This window comes from Mobula hypostoma, chromosome 1 (genome assembly GCF_963921235.1).
Source record: "Mobula hypostoma chromosome 1, sMobHyp1.1, whole genome shotgun sequence".
NCBI lineage: Eukaryota > Metazoa > Chordata > Chondrichthyes > Myliobatiformes > Myliobatidae > Mobula > Mobula hypostoma.
This window is the reverse complement of record NC_086097.1, coordinates 228,277,200-228,298,331: the sequence shown is the minus strand read 5'-3', so window position 1 is coordinate 228,298,331 and position 21,132 is coordinate 228,277,200. Positions and strand designations below refer to the sequence as shown.

The 21,132-nt window shown below is 38.2% G+C and overlaps 1 protein-coding gene across 1 annotated transcript in view; it reads right to left on the bottom strand.

The window, feature by feature from the left end:
- zc2hc1a (zinc finger, C2HC-type containing 1A) overlaps positions 1-21,132 on the bottom strand; it is a 102,471-nt gene that overhangs the window by 46,914 nt on the left and 34,425 nt on the right. Inside the window, exons 2-4 of the mRNA XM_063065468.1 lie at positions 17,111-17,178; positions 10,065-10,181; positions 8,198-8,339 (exon numbers count right to left, since the gene is read on the bottom strand). Coding sequence (XP_062921538.1) covers positions 8,198-8,339; positions 10,065-10,181; positions 17,111-17,178 — 327 coding nt within the window. The remainder of the gene's footprint in view (positions 1-8,197; positions 8,340-10,064; positions 10,182-17,110; positions 17,179-21,132) is intronic.

The window sequence follows — 21,132 nt, the reverse complement described above, 5'->3', positions numbered from 1 at the left end:
ACCAAGACCTTCTCTAGGAGGACAATCCCATTCAGTGATAATTTGTCTTCACGACTTTCAAACAAAGGAACTTTTAATTTGTGAATCTCGTCAGAAAGGTATGATTGATTATAAAGACCAGAAGTATAGAATTGTGGATTTTTCACCCATGGTGTTGAATGAACGCTTCAAGTTTAAAAAAGTCATCTGGGAATTGTATAATAAAGGTTTTGAGCCTTCTCTTCGTAACCTCGCTCATCTTAGAATCAATTTGAAAAATGGCTCTCAGAAATGGTTCTGTTCGACTCAAGAGGTGCAGCATTTCTTGAGTGCCGAATCAATTTCAGAAGTTTAACTGTTCAATAACTCTTTACACAAAGTTGTGTTGCGCCTGCCTGATGGATCCTTTTTTTAAGAATCAGCAGTCTAACTGTTCAGTACTTTCTTTTATGAACAATTTTTAAAAAAACTTTTGGTATACCTTCGTATCTATCTTTTTTTGTACTTTTATTTCCTTGTTTAGAAAATTAAGGATTTAATATAAGTAAGTTTTCTTTGAGTTAATACTTTCTAAGTTAATATGTTTTGAATTTTGATATTTCTTTCTAATATTTTAATACTATAATTTTATGAGTTTTTAAAATATGTTTAATTTTGCTCTGTTTTTTGTTGTGTCTTGTTGGAAAGCAGTTTTGCCATGAAAATTTTTTTTGGAGCTCAGCCAGTAGATTGTTTTGGAAGGGAAATGGTAGGTTTAGCTGTCAGTCGCCCTTTGGTCGACCTTCTCTCTTTGGGCGGGGGGGTGGTTTTCTTTTTTTCTATCAGCTGTTTGCTTCTCTTAGCTTCATTTGTTGCTTGGTTACTTTATCTTAAAGCTCATTGCTTGGATTTAATATATATTCCAACAGTTTTTATTCAAACATCTCCTTTAAGCAATATTTAAAATGGACCATATTTTTAATTTACTTAGTTTTAATGTGAAAGGATTAAACCATCCTGTGAAACGTAGTAAGATATTTAATTATATTAAGAAATTGAATGTCTCAATTTTTTTTTAACAAGAAACACATGGTCGTAAATGTGATAATTTACGTCTTTTCAGCCATTGGAAGGGTTTAATCTTTCCATTCCTCCTTTCAGGCTAAGGCAAGAGGAGTTTCAATTCTTATAGATAATTCAGTGTCTTTCATTCAACATAATGTAGTGTCTGATACCAATGGGCGTTGTGTTATAGTATCAGGGAAATTAGATAATAAATTAATGGTTTTTGCTAATATGTATGCCCTGAATATAGATGATCCAGGCTTTCTTGAATTTTTTTTTGCTTTTACCAGAATTAAGTTTATATACTTTGGTTTTAGGAGGAGACTTCAACTGTTGTTTAGATCCTGTTTTAGATCGTTCTTCTTCTAAATGATTGACTTGTAGTAGATCTGCCTCCTTTATCCAATCTTTTCTGATGAAATGTGATATTGCTGATGTTTGGCAGTTTTTGTATCCAACAGATATAGAGTACTCATATTTTTCTCATGTTCATCATACGTATTCCAGAATTGATTTTTTTTGTTGATAGCCAATTGATTCCATTGGTTCGATCCTGTGAATATAAAGAAATTGCCATTTCAGATCATGCTCCTGTGTTTTTATCTTTCAATCTTCTGGGTGTCTCCCAAATAAACGGATTCTGGCATTTTAATCCAACTTTGTGATCAGATAAAGATTTCTAAAAAATTTTTGGAGAAACAAATTATTCTTTTTTTTGAAGAGAATACACCAGAAGAGACTTCTAGTCTTATTTTATGGGATGCTTTTAAGGGTTATATTAGAGATCAAATTATTTCTTTTCCCGCAAGTGTTAAGAAAAAAGCTAATAAGGAGAGAATTGAATTAGCCAATCAGTTGAAACAATTAGACCAAAAATATGCTTTGGCTCCAGATCCTGTTTTATATAAAAGACGTGTTGAAATTACAACCAAATACGATCTGCTCTCAACTTATCCAATTGAAATGCAACTTTTAAAAGATAAAAGCCAGTTTTATATTCATGGAGATAAAATGGGTAAACTATTAGCTAACCAATTAAAGACCTTTATAGTTAAACATTAAATTAAAGAAATTTGTAAAGCTAATGGTGATAAAACATTGGATCATTTAGAAATAAATGATGCTTTTAGAGAATTCTACTCTAAACTTTATAGCTCTGATCCTCCTAAAGATAGTACTCTAATGAATAATTTTTTAGATCGATTAAACATTCCTACACTTTCTGATGATATTCGAAAATTGTTGGATCAATCTATTTCTTATGAGGAAATTGCCGAGGTTGTTTGCTCTTTGCATTCGGGGAAGGCTCTGGGTCCTGATGGATTTCCTGGAGAGTTTTATAAGGCCTTTTCCTCTTTGCTTATACCTCGTTTATATTCAGTCCTTTCCGACTCTTTTAAATTAGGTAAGTTTCCACAATCTTTTTATGAAGCCTCTATTTTGCTTATTCTTAAAAAGAACAAGGACCCAATTGAATGCTCTTCTTATAGACCTATTTTATTACTTAATATTGATACCAAAATTTTATCTAAACTTTTGGCTCATAGGATTGAAAATATTTTGCCATCTATTATCTCTGATGATCAGACTGGATTTATCAAAAATCGATGCTCCCACTTCAATATTTGTTGTTTATTGAATGTTACTTATTCTCCTTCTAAAGAGATTACAGAATGTGTGATATCCTTAGATGCTGAGAAAGCCTTTGATCGGGTTGAATGGAATTATTTATTTAAAACTTTAGTAAAATATAACTTCGGGCCTGATTTTATTCAATGGATTAAATTACTTTATTTATCTCCCTCCGCTCAGGTTCTTACTAACTCTCAGTACTCTAAACCATTTAAACTTCATTGTGGAACTAGACAAGGTTGTCCTTTGAGTTCTTTACTTTTTTATTTGGTCTTAGAACCTTTAGCTATTGTTTTCTGGGAATCTAATCATATTTTAAGGAGGGGTATTACCCACAAAGTTTTGCTTTATGCTGATGACCTTTTGCTCTACATTTCTAATGTGGAGTCTTCTTTACCTTCTCTACATTCTTTACTCTCCTGCTTTAGTCAGTTTTCAGGATACAAACTTAACTTTCATAAGAGTGAACTTTTTCCTTTGAATAATTTGGTATTAGTTAATACTAACCTTCCTTTTAAAATTGTAAGAAATCAATTTACTTATTTGGGCACAACAGTTACTAGGAATTATAAATTCCTTTTTAAAGAAATTTTTTTTACACTTCTGAATTATGTTAAGAAGGCACTATCAAATCGGTCACCCCTCTCTTTATTGTTGATTGGCCGAATCAATTCTATTAAAATGAATATTTTGCCTAAATTTTTATATTTATTTCACGCCATACATGTTTTTATTCCTAAATCCTTTTTTGATTCTTTGGATTCTATTATATCTTTTTATATATGGAAAAATAAGATTTCTCAATTAAATAAAGTTCATCTTCAAAAAGCTAAAAAAAAACGGAGGTTTAGCCTTACCCAATTTTAGGTTTTATTACTGGGCAGTCAATATACGGAATCTTACGTTTTGGTTAAATTATATTAATTGAGAGGACTGTCCGCTCTGGGTATCTTTAGAAACCATAGAAACTACAGCACAGAAACAGGCCTTTTGGCCCTTCTTGGCTGTGCCGAACCATTTTCTGCCTAGTCCCACTGACCTGCACACGGACCATATCCCTCCATACACCTCCCATCCATGTATCTGTCCAATTTATTCTTAAATATTAAAAAAGAACCCGCATTTACCACCTCATCTGGCAGCTCATTCCATACTCCCACCACTCTCTGTGTGAAGAAGCCCCCCCTAATGTTCCCTTTAAACTTTTCCCCCCTCACCCTAAACCCATGTCCTCTGGTTTTTTTCTCCCCTTGCCTCAGTGGAAAAAGCCTGCTTGCATTCACTCTATCTACACCCATCATAATTTTATATACCTCTATCAAATCTCCCCTCATTCTTCTACGCTCCAGGGAATAAAGTCCCAACCTATTCAACCTTTCTCTGTAACTGAGTTTCTCAAGTCCCGGCAACATCCTTGTAAACCTTCTCTGCACTCTTTCAACCTTATTTATATCCTTCCTGTAATTTGGTGACCAAAACTGAACACAATACTCCAGATTCAGCCTCACCAATGCTTTATACAACCTCATCATAACATTCCAGCTCTTATACTCCATACTTTGATTAATAAAGGCCAATGTACCAAAAGCTCTCTTTATGACCCTATCTACCTGTGACACCACTTTTAGGGAATTTTGTATCTGTATTCCCAGATCCCTCTGTTCCACTGCACTCCTCAGTGCCTTATCATTAACCCTGTATGTTCTACGTTGGTTTGTCCTTCCAACGTGCAATACCTCACACTTGTCTGTATTAAACTCCATCTGCCATTTTTCAGCCCATTTTTCCAGCTGGTCCAAGTCCCTCTGCAGGCTCTGAAAACCTTCCTCACTGTCTACTACACCTCCAATCTTTGTATCATCAGCAAACTTGCTGATCCAATTTACCACATTATCATCCAGATCATTGATGTAGATGACAAATAACAATGGACCCAGCACTGATCCCTGTGGCACACCACTAGTCACAGGCCTCCACTCAGAGAAGCAATTCTCTTCCACCACTCTCTGGCTTCTTCCATCGAGTCAATGTCTAATCCAATTTACCACCTCGCCATGTATACCTAGCGACTGAATTTTCCTAACTAACCTCCCATGCAGGACCTTGTCAAAGGCCTTACTGAAGTCCATGTAGACAATATCCACTGCCTTCCCTTCATCCACTTTCCTGGTATCCTCCTCGAAAAACTCCAACAGATTGGTCAAACATGACCTACCACGCACAAAGCCATGTTGACTCTCCCTAATAAGTCCCAGACTGTCCAATTGCTTGTAGATTCTGTCTCTTAGTACTCCCTCCAATAACTTACCTACTACCGACGTTAAACTTACTGGCCTATAACTTCCCGGAGTACTCTTCGATCCTTTTTTAAACAACGGAACAACATGAGCCACTCTCCAATCCTCCAGCACCTCACATGTAGACAGCGATATTTTAAATATTTCAGCCCCTGCAATTTCAACACTAGTCTCCTTCAAGGTCCGAGGGAACACCCCGTCAGGTCCCGGGGATTTATCTTGAGGACTTTAATTTTCCTCAAGACAGCAAGGACCTCCTCCTTTTCGATCTGTACAGTTTCCATGATCTCACTACTTGTTTCCCTTAATTCCATAGACTTCATGCCAGTTTCCTTAATAAACACAGACGCAAAAAAACCTATTTAAGATCTGCTCCATTTCCTTTGGTTCCGCACATAGCCGACCACTCTGAACCTAGACAAGATTTTTTAACATTGTGGGGACCTTTTCTGAATTATTTTCAAAATCGTTGATTTGCTATTAAGAACAGATGTTGGCTAATATGTTCTACTATATGTTAAGGATCGTTTCCTTTTTTTTATAAACCAAACAGCTGTTTTTTTTTCCTGATAGTGGGTTTAGATTTTTTGTATAATAAAATTACCTTTTTTCAATATTATGTTTAAATTTAATTTATATGGATATGGGGTAATTACACTTCACCTGTGATTTCAATATATTGTAATTGATATATATTATATATCCTATTGTACTCCGTATTCTTTTATGCAAGAAATTAATAAAATTATTAAAAAAGAAAAAGACTCAAGGGGCTCTACATAAACACCATGGGCAGATACATAAATAAGGAGGGATAAAGGAATGAAGAACTTTTAAAACTAGAGAATTGCAAAACAGGCAGGCAAAAGAAAAAAATATTATATATAATTCCCTGATTAAATCATGCTTGCAGAACTGGGAGTGGTTCTGATACAAATGCCATCTTCAAATCTGTCAATGACATGATGTTGGCCAGATCACAGGTGACAATGAGTTCAAAAGTTCATGTTATTATCAAAGTATGTATGTTGAATACAACTCTGAGATTTGTCTTCCCCAGATAGCCATGAAATATAGAAATCCATATAAGTAGTTTAAAGAAGAACATCAATCCACCCCCCACATGAAAAGAAAAAGCCAAAAACTTTCAAACCCCAAACTCCTCAACTCCTCCCTCGCACAAAAGCCAAACAGATCACCCACAAGGAGAAACATCAAGAACATCAGACCCCAAACCCTCAAGTCAGTCAGTTTACTGGAGTGGGATAAGTCACCTGGTTGAGTGGTGCTGTAAAAACAATCACTTAATGCCAGCAAAACCAAAAACAGATTGTAACTTCAGAAAGGGGAAGAAAAGCAAACATGTTCTAGTCTACATTGAGGGGTCAGTGGTAGAGATAGTCTACAGCTTCAAATTCCTGAGTATTAACATATCAGATGACTGGTCTTGAGCCCAACATATAAACATAATCAAAAGGAAAGCACTTATACTTTGTTAGGATGTTCAGCCTGTCACTGAACACTCTTAAGAAGCTTCTACAGCTGTACTACTGGAAATATTCTGACCGGTTGCATCAATGGTCTGGTACAAGAATGCGCAGAAACACAAGAACTTGCAAAGAGTAGTGAACTTTGCCCAATATATGATGGGCACATCCCTCTACATAACTGGCAGTACCTACAGGAGGCACTGCCTCAAGAAGGCAAAATCTATCATCAAAGAACCACACCATCCAGGCCATGCCATCTTTTCATAGCTACATCAGACAGAAGGTACAAAAGCTAAAAGTCATACCAACAGGTTCATGAATAGGGTCTGTACTCACTGGGATTTAGAAGAATGAGTGGGGATCACATTGAAATCTCTCAATTACAGAAGCCCTAGAAAAAGTGGATGTGGAAAGGATATTTCCAAAAATTGGAGAGAGTACAACCAGAGGGCACAGCCCCAGAATAGAAATATGTCCCTTTAAAACAGAGATGAGGAATAATTTCTTTAGCCAGAGGGTGATGAATCTGTGGAATTCATTGCCACAAATGACTATGGAGGTCAAGTCATTGGGTATAGGAAAGAGAAACGAGTTGAGGAGGAAAATAAATCAGCCATGATTGAGTTACTTCATTTTGCTCCCACGTATTATAGCTACTTCCCTTTAACCATGCATTCTTGAACCAACTGGCAAAAACTTAATCACTACAGCTTAGCAGCAGTATGACCACTTCAACAGCCCTGCACTAAAACAGACTTTTTTTTTGTTCTAATTGCATTTGTTTTTGTAAAAATTGTGGATAATTTATGATTAATTAATGCTTTCCTTGTGAATGCTGCATACATGATGTGTGTTAGTGATGCTGCTGTAAGCAAGTTTTTCACTGCATACACGTACTTCTGCATCTGACAATAAATCAGACCTTGACAATTCCGGGAAGATTAAAATAATCCTGAAGAAGTTACACTAGTTATGATTGTTTTCTTTGAAATCGAAAATCATGTGAAAATCTATTTGAAGTTTCTTATTAAGGGGAGCTGATAGATTTTTTTCACTTTATTCCATCGTTGGGTCTGAAGATGGCATTCTTTAAACATACTATCACTACCATTCAGAATTCCCTCTTCAAGCTCCATGTTTTGTAATATTACTTCCCGTCTTCAAATGTCCTTTTGAGTCTTTTTGCTCTATCTACATACACAACAAAATCTGATCATTAGCCAGAGTTCTGTAAAACCCATTTTTTTCTCTGTCATGAGTATTGCAGAATTAAGTTACATTTTTTGTATATTTATATGGAAATCATTTGTTCACAGAAGCCGGTTACAGTAATCAGGCCACAATAAAATAAAAGTAGGAACTTCATAAAACTTAAGTTGCACTGTTATGGTCTAGAAATAATACTATTTTAGAAAAAGTAGACCTTAGCAAAGATAATCTTTTGTTGCACATATATCTTAGAAGATAAAGTGAACAACTTTCATTTGTTTTACAAGTATTGAAAACTCCCAGAGAAAATTAAATTTAGAAGCAAAACCAAAACAGTAGTCATTAATAAAAACTGCAAAAATAGAAATTGCTATAAACAGCAGACCAAATAAAAAGTGAAAAATTATTAACAATCAAAAACAATAAAGTTGGATTGACCAACTTTAAAAGTAGAACTGGCAAATAGATATTAGCTCTGTATTAAGAATTAAATTATTAAGCCTTCTTTAAACTAATGAATTAAAATATTAATTGGAAATGCCATACCTGGATCATATAAAGGTGGTGGTGGGGGTGGTGGAGTACCCCCTTCCTTCATTATTTGGGTAGCCTTTTTGGCTGCTCTGATGGCAGCAATAAAGCTTTCATGCTTCTGTCTCCAATTTGAGGGCTTTTTGGGAGGCTCAGGCTAAAGGATATAAAATTGAATAGACACATTAATTTAAACATATATTGCATGCAGTCCATATTCATTCTCATTTCCTGTTCCATACTTCCATAGAAACTCACTATCAGCATGACAAAATGAAAAGTTAAATTTCAATATGGATAACTAACTATTCATTGGCAATTCTCAATGTATCTGAAAAAGTTACTTTCCCCTTCAAAAATGAGTATTTCTAATGTAATTTATGCTGCACTATAAATTACAGAAATAAATATTTATTCATGTTTTTGTATGACGTAGTGTTCATGGGTTTATGAACCATTCAGAAATCTCATGACAGAGGGAAGAAGCTATTTTAACATCCCAAATCAATTTCTCAAAAAGCACCTATTCATAATGTTTGCAAAAAAACATTTGCAGAAGCAGTCATGAAACAGTAATAAGATTATGGCATATAGCACCAAGCCAATTAGCTAAACACTAAATGAATGAAACAACCCATTAGTTTTTATTCCTTCCCATTAGGCTACAAATCACCCCAATAATCTTTATTCATTCCCCTTTTGAGTTATTATTAAAATCACTTCAACTGCACATCAGGCGTCACATTCCAGGTAGGTAAAAATACACTCCAAGCAGGTAAAATTTGTTTAGGATTGTTCTGCTCTGACTCTTCTCTGGTCCTTCCATAACTAATGCCTTTACTCTTTGGTTACTGACCTCGCTGTTTTCCTACACTACCCAAAATTCTCAACTCTATATATTCCTTAGTGTTATCATTTTGGAAGATTTGTACAGGGTCTAGCACGCAAGTGCTATTACAAAGAAAGCATGGCAGAACCTCTACTTTCTTAAAGGTTTATTATGATTCAGCATGCCATCTAAAAATTTGACAAACTTCTATAGATGTGTGGTGAAGAGGATATTGACTGGTTGCATCACAGCCTGGTCTGGAAAAACCAATGCCCTTGTTGAGAAGCCTACAAAATGTAGTGGATGTGGCCCAGTCCATGAGTAAAGCCCTCTCCACCTTTAAGCACACTTACATGTAGTGCTGTCGCAGGAAAGCAGCATCCATTGTCCATCAAGGACCCCTACCATCCAGGCCGTTCTCTCATCTCACTACTGCCATTAGTAAGGTGACCTTACTTAAGACCTACACCAAAGGTGCAGGAACAGTTAATACCCTTCAACCATCAGGTTCTTGAACTAGAGGGGTAAATTTCACTCACCCAATCATGGAACTATTCCCACAGCCTATGGAACTACTTCATCTCACATTTTGATATTTATCATTATTATTTCCTTTTTTCTCTTTCTTTTTGTATTTGCTTTTTGTTGGTCGTGTTTTGCACATTGGTTGTTGTCCATCCTGTTGGGTGCAGTCTTTCATTGATTCTATTGTATTCCTTTTATTTACTGTGATTGCATGCATGCAAGAAAATGAATCTCAGGGTTGTATATGATGACATACATGTACTTTGATAATAAATTTACCTCGAATGTTGGTGGTGTTTTTGGTCAGAAGTAAATAAAAATTCTGAACTAAGCACATGACTCAACTACATTTTGCAATATTTCCCTGAAAAATTAATATATTCTATTATCTGCTTTTCATGACACAATCTGGAGGTTTCATTACATGATCATGGAAAATTGTCAATTCAGCTGAAATAAAAACACTTTTTTGTGACTGAAATAAATAATACTTTACTTCTAAAGTTTTGTAAACTGTTGTCTACCTACCCTGGGCTTTAGAGGCTTTAGGGTGGGAATATCAGTTCCTTCAGCTCTCTGTCTACTGGAGTCAAAGGTCTTCCTCTTCTTGTTAGCATTTTTTTGACAGATGGGTTCATGCTTCAACTGCAAACAAAATTATTAGTGTCATTAGTGCAGATAGCTTCATAATTAACATCACAGCTTGTATAATTGATTGCTCTGAAAAAATCCAAGCACTTTTCTTCCCAGTGGAAAATCAAATGGGAAATTGAAGATATCTCAACTGGTTTCCATGGTCTCATCAGTGATTCAAAGCACAGACTAGGAACCACTTTGTCCACCTTGTCCTTTTCTTGGTTGACAGCCATTTTAATTCACTTCAGCACTTCCACACCAAAGTGTCTTTCCTCAGCCTCTTTAACTGCCACCGTGAGGCTAAACATCAACTAGAAGACACCACCTCATATTCCACTTGGACAGTCTACAATGCAATGGTTATGAACACTGGATTCTCCAATTTCAGGTAAACTGTCTCTTTTCTCTCTTCTGATATAGTTGGGATCACAGAGACATGGCTCCAGGGTGACCAGGGATGGGAGCTCAACGTTCAGGGATATTCAATATTCAGGAGGGATAGACATGAAGGAAGGGGAGGTGGGGTGGCGTTGCTGGTTAAAGAAGAGATTAACGCAATAGAAAGGAAGGACATAAGCCGGGAAGATGTGGAATCGATATGGGTAGAGCTGCGTAACACTAAGGGGCAGAAGACGCTGGTGGGAGTTGTGTACAGGCCACCTAACAGTAGTAGTGAGGTCGGAGATGGTATTAAACAGGAAATTAGAAATGTGTGCAATAAAGGAACAGCAGTTATAATGGGTGACTTCAATCTACATGTAGACTGGGTGAACCAAATTGGTAAAGGTGCTGAGGAAGAGGATTTCTTGGAATGTATGCGGGGTGGTTTTTTGAACCATGTCGAGGAACCAACTAGAGAGCAGGCTATTCTGGACTGGGTTTTGAGCAATGAGGAAGGTTTAATTAGCGATCTTGTCGTGAGAGGCCCCTTGGGTAAGAGTGACCATAATATGGTGGAATTCTTCATTAATATGGAGAGTGACATAGTTAATTCAGAAACAAAGGTTCTGAACTTAAAGAGGGGTAACTTTGAAGGTATGAGACGTGAATTAGCTAAGATAGACTGGCAAATGACACTTAAAGGATTGACGGTGGATATGCAATGGCAAGCATTTAAAGGTTGCATGGATGAACTACAACAATTGTTCATCCCAGTTTGGCAAAAGAATAAATCAAGGAAGGTAGTGCACCCGTGGCTGACAAGAGAAATTAGGGATAGTATCAATTCCAAAGAAGTAGCATACAAATTAGCCAGAGAAAGTGGCTCACCTGAGGACTGGGAGAAATTCAGAGTTCAGCAGAGGAGGACAAAGGGCTTAATTAGGAAGGGGAAAAAAGATTTTGAGAGAAAACTGGCAGGGAACATAAAAACAGACTGTAAAAGCTTTTATAGATACGTAAAAAGGAAAAGACTGGTAAAGATAAATGTAGGTCCCCTGCAGACAGAAACAGGTGAATTGATTATGGGGAGCAAGGACATGGCAGACCAATTGAATAATTACTTTGGTTCTGTCTTCACTAAGGAGGACATAAATAATCTTCCAGAAATAGTAAGGGACAGAGGGTCCAGTGAGATGGAGGAACTGAGTGAAATACATGTTAGTAGGGAAGTGGTGTTAGGTAAATTGAAGGGATTGAAGGCAGATAAATCCCCAGGGCCAGATGGTCTGCATCCTAGAGTGCTTAAGGAAGTAGCCCAAGAAATAGTGGATGCATTAGTGATAATTTTTCAAAACTCGTTAGATTCTGGACTAGTTCCTGAGGATTGGAGAGTGGCTAATGTAACCCCACTTTTTAAAAAAGGAGGGAGAGAGAAACCGGGGAATTATAGACCGGTTAGCCTAACGTCGGTGGTGGGGAAACTGCTGGAGTCAGTTATCAAGGATGTGATAACAGCACATTTGGAAAGCGGAGAAATGATCGGACAAAGTCAGCATGGATTTGTGAAAGGAAAATCATGTCTGACGAATCTCATAGAATTTTTTGAGGATGTAACTAGTAGAGTGGATAGGGGAGAACCAGTGGATGTGGTATATTTGGATTTTCAAAAGGCTTTTGACAAGGTCCCACACAGGAGATTAGTGTGCAAACTTAAAGCACACGGTATTAGGGGTAAGGTATTGATGTGGGTGGAGAATTGGTTAGCAGACAGGAAGCAAAGAGTGGGAATAAACGGGACCTTTTCAGAATGGCAGGCGGTGACTAGTGGGGTACCGCAAGGCTCAGTGCTGGGACCCCAGTTGTTTACAATATATATTAATGACTTGGATGAGGGAATTAAATGCAGCATCTCCAAGTTTGCGGATGACACGAAGCTGGGCGGCAGTGTTAGCAGTGAGGAGGATGCTAAGAGGATGCAGGGTGACTTGGATAGGTTGGGTGAGTGGGCAAACTCATGGCAGATGCAATTTAATGTGGATAAATGTGAAGTCATCCACTTTGGTGGCAAAAATAGGAAAACAGATTATTATCTGAATGGTGGCCGATTAGGAAAAGGGGAGGTGCAACGAGACCTGGGTGTCATTATACACCAGTCATTGAAAGTGGGCATGCAGGTACAGCAGGCGGTGAAAAAGGCGAATGGTATGCTGGCATTTATAGCGAGAGGATTCGAGTACAGGAGCAGGGAGGTACTACTGCAGTTGTACAAGGTCTTGGTGAGACCACACCTGGAGTATTGTGTGCAGTTTTGGTCCCCTAATCTGAGGAAAGACATCTTTGCCATAGAGGGAGTACAAAGAAGGTTCACCAGATTGATTCCTGGGATGGCAGGACTTTCATATGAAGAAAGACTGGATGAACTGGGCTTGTACTCGTTGGAATTCAGAAGATTGAGGGGGGATCTGATTGAAACGTATAAGATCCTAAAGGGATTGGACAGGCTAGATGCAGGAAGATTGTTCCCGATGTTGGGGAAGTCCAGAACGAGGGGTCACAGTTTGAGGATAGAGGGGAAGCCTTTTAGGACCGAGATTAGGAAAAACTTCTTCACACAGAGAGTGGTGAATCTGTGGAATTCTCTGCCACAGCAAACTGTTGAGGCCAGTTCATTGGCTATGTTTAAGAGGGAGTTAGATATGGCCCTTGTGGCTATAGGGGTCAAGGGGTATGGAGGGAAGGCTGGGGCGGGGTTCTGAGTTGGATGATCAGCCATGATCATAATAAATGGCGGTGCAGGCTCGAAGGGCCGAATGGCCTACTCCTGCACCTATTTTCTATGTTTTCTATGTTTTTCTCTGGGTCTACCGAGTTCTTCCTGTACCCACCACAGATTCCTGGTTTCTTTCCTTTTCACAACCACTCCACCTCTGCCCATCCATTCCTCCCACTAGGTTTCCTCTCCCTAGTGCTCCAATCTTCCCACCCTACTTCTCTTATGTGCTTCCATGTTCCATCTTCCTTTCTTATCTATTCATTTGGCCATAAGACATCCTGTGTGTATTGATTTGTCACCTCCAGCTTTCACTACACAGCTTCTGTTGCTATTTCAACTCTGTCCTCCTCTGCCTGCCTGACACCCTTTCTAACAGATCCATATATCACTTTCTTGCTCCACGCCTTCCCCTCACCTCTTCATACTGGCCACCATTACGACTCAATACAAATGAAGGATTGCAACCCAAGATGTCAATTCTTAATTTCCCTCCATTGATGCTGCCTAACCCCGAATTCCTCCAGTTTGTTTCTTTCTTTAGTGTTTGGAACAAAGCAGAGTAATAGTGATAGTACAATTAATGTGTTCTGTGTAACTCAATGTACACAGATTTAAAACACCAGTTCGCTCTCTGAATAAAGTGACTCAACTCCATGATCGAACCGGCTTTGATGTGATAATTTTTACTGCCTGAATTCACTGGCATTCTCTATAAAAGTAACAATATGGTACTAAACGAGGCCCAAGAGATATTAGCTTTATCATGTTTGCACAGTTAGTTTGGACAAAGATAACTCAAAATGAATTCTTGTAGGACAGCAGACAGAGTTTTTCCCATTAACCCAGCTAGATTCAAACCCAGAGCCAAAAATATTGTTACCACAGTGGCCTATCAGAATGAGCCAAAAGGAATAGAGTCACAGCCTCTTGGGTAGTTTATCTACAGCATTCCATTGAGCAAAACCTTTTGGCAAGATCTGACATATAGTGCCTTGGAAAAGTATTCGGACCTCACAAATATGTTCACATTTTACTATCTCATTTTCTGAATTTAAAATATATTTGAGGATTTTGAGCCAATCTTTAAAACATTGTGCATCATGTGAAATCAATAGAAAAGTTCCAAAACCTGTCAGTAATTTACTAAAAATTAAAAACCAAAATTGTGAGGCCGAAAAAGTATTCAACTTTTCATAATTACTATGCTAACTTTCCTCAGGTGCAATATATTACCTTACCAACTTTCCCAATTTGTTGATGTAGAAAATTGGAGGATCACCTGTTTTCAATGAATTCATACCCCCTCTCTCTAAGGTCCAACAGTATGGTACATTTTCAACAGACAAAACAAAAATGAAGACAAAAGAGCATTCAAAACAAGTCAGGGAAATGATAATACAGGAATATAAATCTGGAGAAGGGTACAAGACCATCTCAACGGCATTGAACATACCTTGGACCTCGGTGCAGTCCATCATGAAAAACTGGAAAAAATATGAAACCACAATCACACTGCCTAGGTCAGGCCACCCTTCTAAACGTATTCGCTGGAAAAGAATGGCACTTCTAAGAGAGGCTACTGTGATGCCAACAGTCACTTTGAGTGAGTTGCAGAAGTTAGTGGCTCCACAATCTCTAAAAACTTGCACAAAAAGGTATTATGAAGAATGGCAAGGAAGAAGCCCTGGCTTTAAAAGAAAGCATATCCTTGCTGCTTGTAAAAACTTAGCAAAGCATCACTTAAAAGATACTGTAACAATGAGAAAGAAGGTCTTGTGGTCAGTTGAATTAAAATAGAACATTTTGGTCTCAACACCAAGCAGTACGTGTTATACTGCACATCAACCAGGTAACACCATCCCTACTGCAAAGTATGGTGGAGGTAGCATCATGCTATGGGGATGCTTTTCAGTAGCAGGAACTGGAAATATGATCAGGATTGACATGAAGATGAATGTTCCTAACCACACAGAGAATCATGAATAAAAATCTGCTAGCCCTTGCCATAAAGCTTAAAGTGGGGAGGAAGTTCATTTTTTCAGCAGGATAATGACCTAAAGCACACTGGTAGAGCAACTATGGAGTGCCTTCAAATGAAGAAAATTGATGTCCTTGAGTAGCACAGTCAGAGTCCTGACCTTAACCCGATCGAACATCTCTGGGAAGACCCCAAGATTGTTGATCCGCCTCTCCCCAACTAACCTGGCCCAGCTTGAGCAATTTTGCAAGGAGGAATGGGCAAATCTTGCTCCATTGCATTGTGCAAAGCCAAAAGAGACTTATCTAAAAAGACTGCTGGTTGTAATAGTTGCGAGAGGTGGTTCCACTAAGTACTGAGCTTAAGTCCCAAGTACTGGGATGAATACTTTTGAACTGCTGACATTTCCGTTTTTGAATTTTTAGATTTTTATGCAATTTTCCTTGCTCTTTGCATTCTACTATGATTAAAGGGGCATGTGATTCACAAATAAAAATTCTCTATTAAATTGATCAAATTGATCAAAATCCCTGGTTACAATACTTATTTATGTGAACAAAGAGTTAGAGCTGAATCTTTTTGCAAGGCCCTGTATACCGCTATTTGTTTCAATGTTCAGTGATGTAATTTGCCAGTAATATTGGATAGATAATTACCACAAAGCTGTTGCCATTTTCGCATTACAGTCTAGGCACTCAAAAATTATTAATGTAAATCTGTATCTTGAAATCAGAACAACCAACTTGAAAAAGAAAGTAAGTTTAATGTTACATAAAAATCCTTACAAAAGTCTTTCACAGTCATACACATGAAGTTGGCTGAATTAGTTGGACAAGTCATCACTATGACATTTTTTTAATTATCTGAGCATCTTCTCACTGCATAAAGTTCACCTAAATGTTTTTTATCACTTTATAAATAAAGACATACATTCTAGATTGAACATGAAAAATATATTACAAATGCTTCCCTACAATATGTTTAAATAATAGTAGGTTCCAGTTAATTGGGTCACATCACGACCAGTCCATTTTGACCACTTAAGTGGCTGCATCAAATAGCCCAAGTTTCAAGGAAATAGTTAAAAAGGTATATTAAAAAAAAGACAAACTGAGCAACAAGTATTTCAATGAAATACGGAACAAATTAGTATGAAACTGTATTAGTCCCTAATAGTTATCAATAGCAGAATTCATGCAGTGTATGTAATGAATAAAATCAGTACAGGCAACTGGTGCAGATAATGGACTGCCTTCATACAATGTTATCGGCAATTACATCCTCCAAATCTTCACTTTCATTGTAAAATTTAGATGATTGTCGATACCTTCAAATTCTTCACAGTTCTCAACTGACTGAAGTAGTGAAATTGTTTTATTTTCACCTCTGGTCATTTCAGGCACCTCCAAGCTCGAAACCACAGTGAGCAAAACAGTTCAGATTTGTCTTGCTGCTTATTTCTCACCTGCTATCAGTGACAAAATCACTGTTTTCGAACACAAAAAGACACAACTGACGCTATTTAAAAACTGTTTGCCCTAAGCATGGTGTAGTGTCTAACCGCCACACGAAACTGACACTAGTTAGAACCTGTTAAGCAACAGTCTCCTGCCCAAATTAAGTGGCAGAGTGTTCCAAATAAGCAGCTGCCACTATGAATCGATGGCCCAATTAATTGGAATCCACTTTATTTATCATATCTAATTAGCAATTCGCAGTCCCAAAAGAGTTGAATCATCTCACAACACAATAATCACTAAGGAATAGTAAAGAATACAAGGAAATTCATATAATATTGTAACTTACCCGTGTTGCTGCCAAAAAAGTTCTTCCACAAGTTCTGCAAGGTATCAAATTACTCTCAACTTTTCCACCTTTAAAATCAGAAAACCAACATTAGACTACAAGTAACTAATTATCCACAAAGGCAAACTATTAAATTAACCCCAGTCTTCAATCTCCTAAATGGTTTTTGTATGTTTTCCCAAAAATTATATTAATTTCAAGACCAATTAAAATTTGTGATTATATTACCTTTCAAATGGAAAGCATAATTCAGGGTATAACAAACCTTTCTTATAACAAAATTATAACAAAGACAAACTTAATAAGGTGACTATAATATTCTACCTATATTATTTACTTGTGGTAAATGATTCTACCATATTGTGATATTTAGATTAATCTACCTCGACTATGCTATGAACTATCAGATGATGCACAAAATGTGGCCAGCAGGTATTGTTTCAAAAACAAGCAACTGCAGCTACTGGCCCACAAAAGAGTCCTTAACTCATTCCTGATTATCTGAATCCAAGCAGATCCCCTCTACAAATACTCGTCTGCCTGGCTGAACTTATTCTTACCCTGAACAATTTTGCTTTTGACTTGTTTCACTTCCTACAAATTGAAGGGCACTTACCCTAATTGGCTATCTGAAACATTGCCTGCTACAAACTTTCATTCCCTAATTCCTTTTTCATTACTATGGAGAACTTGTCAATTTTATCACCTTCACTACCAACTTCCACCCCACTCTTAAATTCACTTGGATATCTTCTCTCTCTTTTCTAGATTTCTCCAATTCCATCTCGAGACAAATTACTATTACATTTACAAATTACACTTACTATAAACCTATTAGCCCCTATAGCTATCCAGATTGCACTCCTTTCCAGCCTATCCTTGTAAGGATGTCATCCCTTTCTCCCAGATTTTCTGCTTCTGCCCCCAACTACTCCCAATGTGAAGCACCGCATTCCAACATATCTAAAATGCCTTTTTCATGAAAAATGGCTTTCCTTTTAATGTTATTGATAGAGAATGCTCTCACATTCCTGTTTCAATAAGGTTCTTCTCTCCCCCCACCTTCCTCCAAACAAAACACAGACACAGTTCCCTTTTCACCCCACTAGTCTCCGCATCCAGCCCATCATTCTTCATCCATTTCTGCCAGCTGCAACACAATCCCAATGCAAGCCAACATCTTCTCCTCCCCACTCCCTCTGCCTTCTGCAGGGACTCCTCCTTCTGTGGGATTTTTTCAATCTCAGGTTACTCTCCCTTCTGGTGTGTTAACCTCCCCTCCTCCATCTCTCCCTCTGCTACTTTTGACCCTTTTCCTGGATACCACCCCCCCCCGCACCCCCCCAGCTCTCCATCATTAACTTTCATTCCCCTCCACCCTTCTCCTTTGGTTTCCATCCACCTGTTATCTATATATTTAACTCATCAGCATCCAGCCTCCAGTTCTTGGTCCTTTCTCCAAAAGACTTGTTATTTATCAAATTACAATGGTAGCCTTTCTGTTCCTGCTTCCCATCCTCCTAGCTGACTCCATCTTCACCTTCACATGCCCCCAGCTGGCTACATCTGCATTTTCAAAAACAATCTGCTTCTCTCTATTATTTACTTGTCTCCATCTCCCAACTCTACCCTTCCCCTTCCCGGTTCGATCTAGCTGTCATGCTCTTTGGTCCACCAATTACCTACCAGCCCTTGCCTCACCACTCCCTCTCTGCTCTTTATGCAGCCTATCTTCCTTCCCCACTCTTAAGGCTGAGTTATACTTGTGCGTACTAGCTTACACCATAGCCTACACAAGTGGGCTACGCCGTTGTGAGTATTTATACTTGTGCGTTGGTGCGTCTGCTTCGCGCTGCAATTCACCGCCAAAACGCAAGCTGGTGGTGGGGTTTCTATACCACTGTGTTGAGTTTCTTCATGTTGAAACTCAACACGAAGAAACTCAAACTTCAAACAATGGCGACTGAAACAGAAGGAGGGTGAATTTTCTGTATGTACAGCGTAGTGTCACATAACAGAATAGGGAATTTTGAGCCAAAATTGATTTGTCGAAAAAAATTGGCACGTACACGCATGCGCACACACCTGCCCGTGCAAGGCTTCATGGTCATGGTAGTCTTTCTCGGGGTAAACAAGTTTAAAGCAAGTGTCTTTTTTCGTAAAAGCGAAAATCCTCTTTCAGTTAAGGAAAACAGGTACTAATGTAGGTCTTTCGTAAAAAGCGAAATGTGTTCTCCATAATTTCGGAAAGCAGTAAAGCTTTATGGAAAGCACTGCAGCCAGAGTTCCTTTCCTGCCCTTCAGTCGCCCAATGGGAAACTATTGCAGCTAGGAGGAAATGCGACGCTACCAAATCGACCAATCACAGTTGTTGCGGTCCTCGTTGCCACGACGTGTAGCTACATTTTGGGAGAGGTGCGCGATAGGCTACGGTGTAGGGTTTGAGCAGAGTACAGTGCAGGGTTCGCAGCTACGCCGTACCTACGGCGTCGATTTAACACATAAGTATAAATCAGCCTTAAGTCCTAATGCATGGTTTTGACCTGAAATGCCGACGCTTCCTCTCCCACCCACCCTCACCCATACAGATATTGTTCGACTTGCTGAGTTCATTCAACATATTGTTGTTCCAGATGCTAACATTTGCAGTGTATTGTTTTCTGTTTCTCTGTTTTCAACATATAATCCTGAGAATTTCACAATTAAATCCACCTGTAATGCACTCTTGGTTAACTAATATTCAGTATACAAACTTTCAGAATCCCTCAATTAGACTTGGCCTGTAAGGCATTCCTAAAATGTTTTATATTCTATATATAATTACCATAGACCTTTAACTGAATTCCAGTCTCAGTCCTGGTTATCAGTTATTTTTAAGATACAGTGCCTATGAAAAGTATTCACCCCCTTGGAAGTTTTCATGTTTTATTGTTTTACAACATTGAATCACAGTGGATCTAATGTGGATTTTCTGACACTGATCAACAGAAAGAGACTCTTCTGTGTCAAAATGAAAACAAATCTCTACAAAGTGATCAAAACTATTACAAATATAAAACACAAAATAATTGATTGCACAAGTATTCACTCCCTTTAATATGGCACACCAAATTATCACTGGTACAGCCAATTGGTTGTAGAAGTCACATAATCAGTTAAATGGAGATCTGTATTTGGAGACCTGTGCACAGTCAAGGCGTCTCAATTGACTGAAATGAAAATACACCTGTACTGGAAGGTCCAACTTCTGGTGAGTTAATATCTGGGCAAAAACTATACCATAAAGACAAAAGAACACTCCAAGCAACTCCATGAAAAGGTTCTTGAAAAGCACAAGTCAGGAGATGGACACAAGAAAATTTCCAAGCCATTGAATATCCCTTAGAGTACAGTTAAGTCAGTTATCATGAAATGGAAAGGATATGGCCCAGCTGTAAACCTGCCTACAGAAGGTCATCCTCAAACACTGAGTGACCATGCAAGAAGGGGACTAGTGAGGGAGGCCACTGAGAGACCTATGACAACTCTGGAGAAGTTATAAGCTTCAGTGACGGAAACGGGAAAGACTGAGCATTCAACAACTGTTGCCAGGGTGCTTCACCTGTCGCAGCTTTATGGAAGAAAGTCAAAGAGGAAAGCACTGTTGAAAAAACTCACATGAAATCTTGGCCAGAATTTGCCAGAAGGCATGCAGGAGACTCTGAAGTCAGCTGGAAGAAGGTTCTATGGTCTGATGAAACCAAAATTGAGCTTTTTGGTCATCAGGCACAATGCTATGCCAAACACCGCACATGATCATAAACACATCACCCTTCTGTGTAGCATGGTGATGGCTACATCATGCTGTGGGGATGCTTCACTGCAGCAGGCTCTGGAAGGCTTGTGAAGTGTGAAATGAATGTACTGAATGCAGGGAAATTCTGGAGGAAACCTTGATGCAGTCTGCAAGAAAACTGCAACTTGGTGAAAATTTGTTTTCCAGCAAGACAATGACCCCAAGCATAAAGCTAAAGCTACACAGG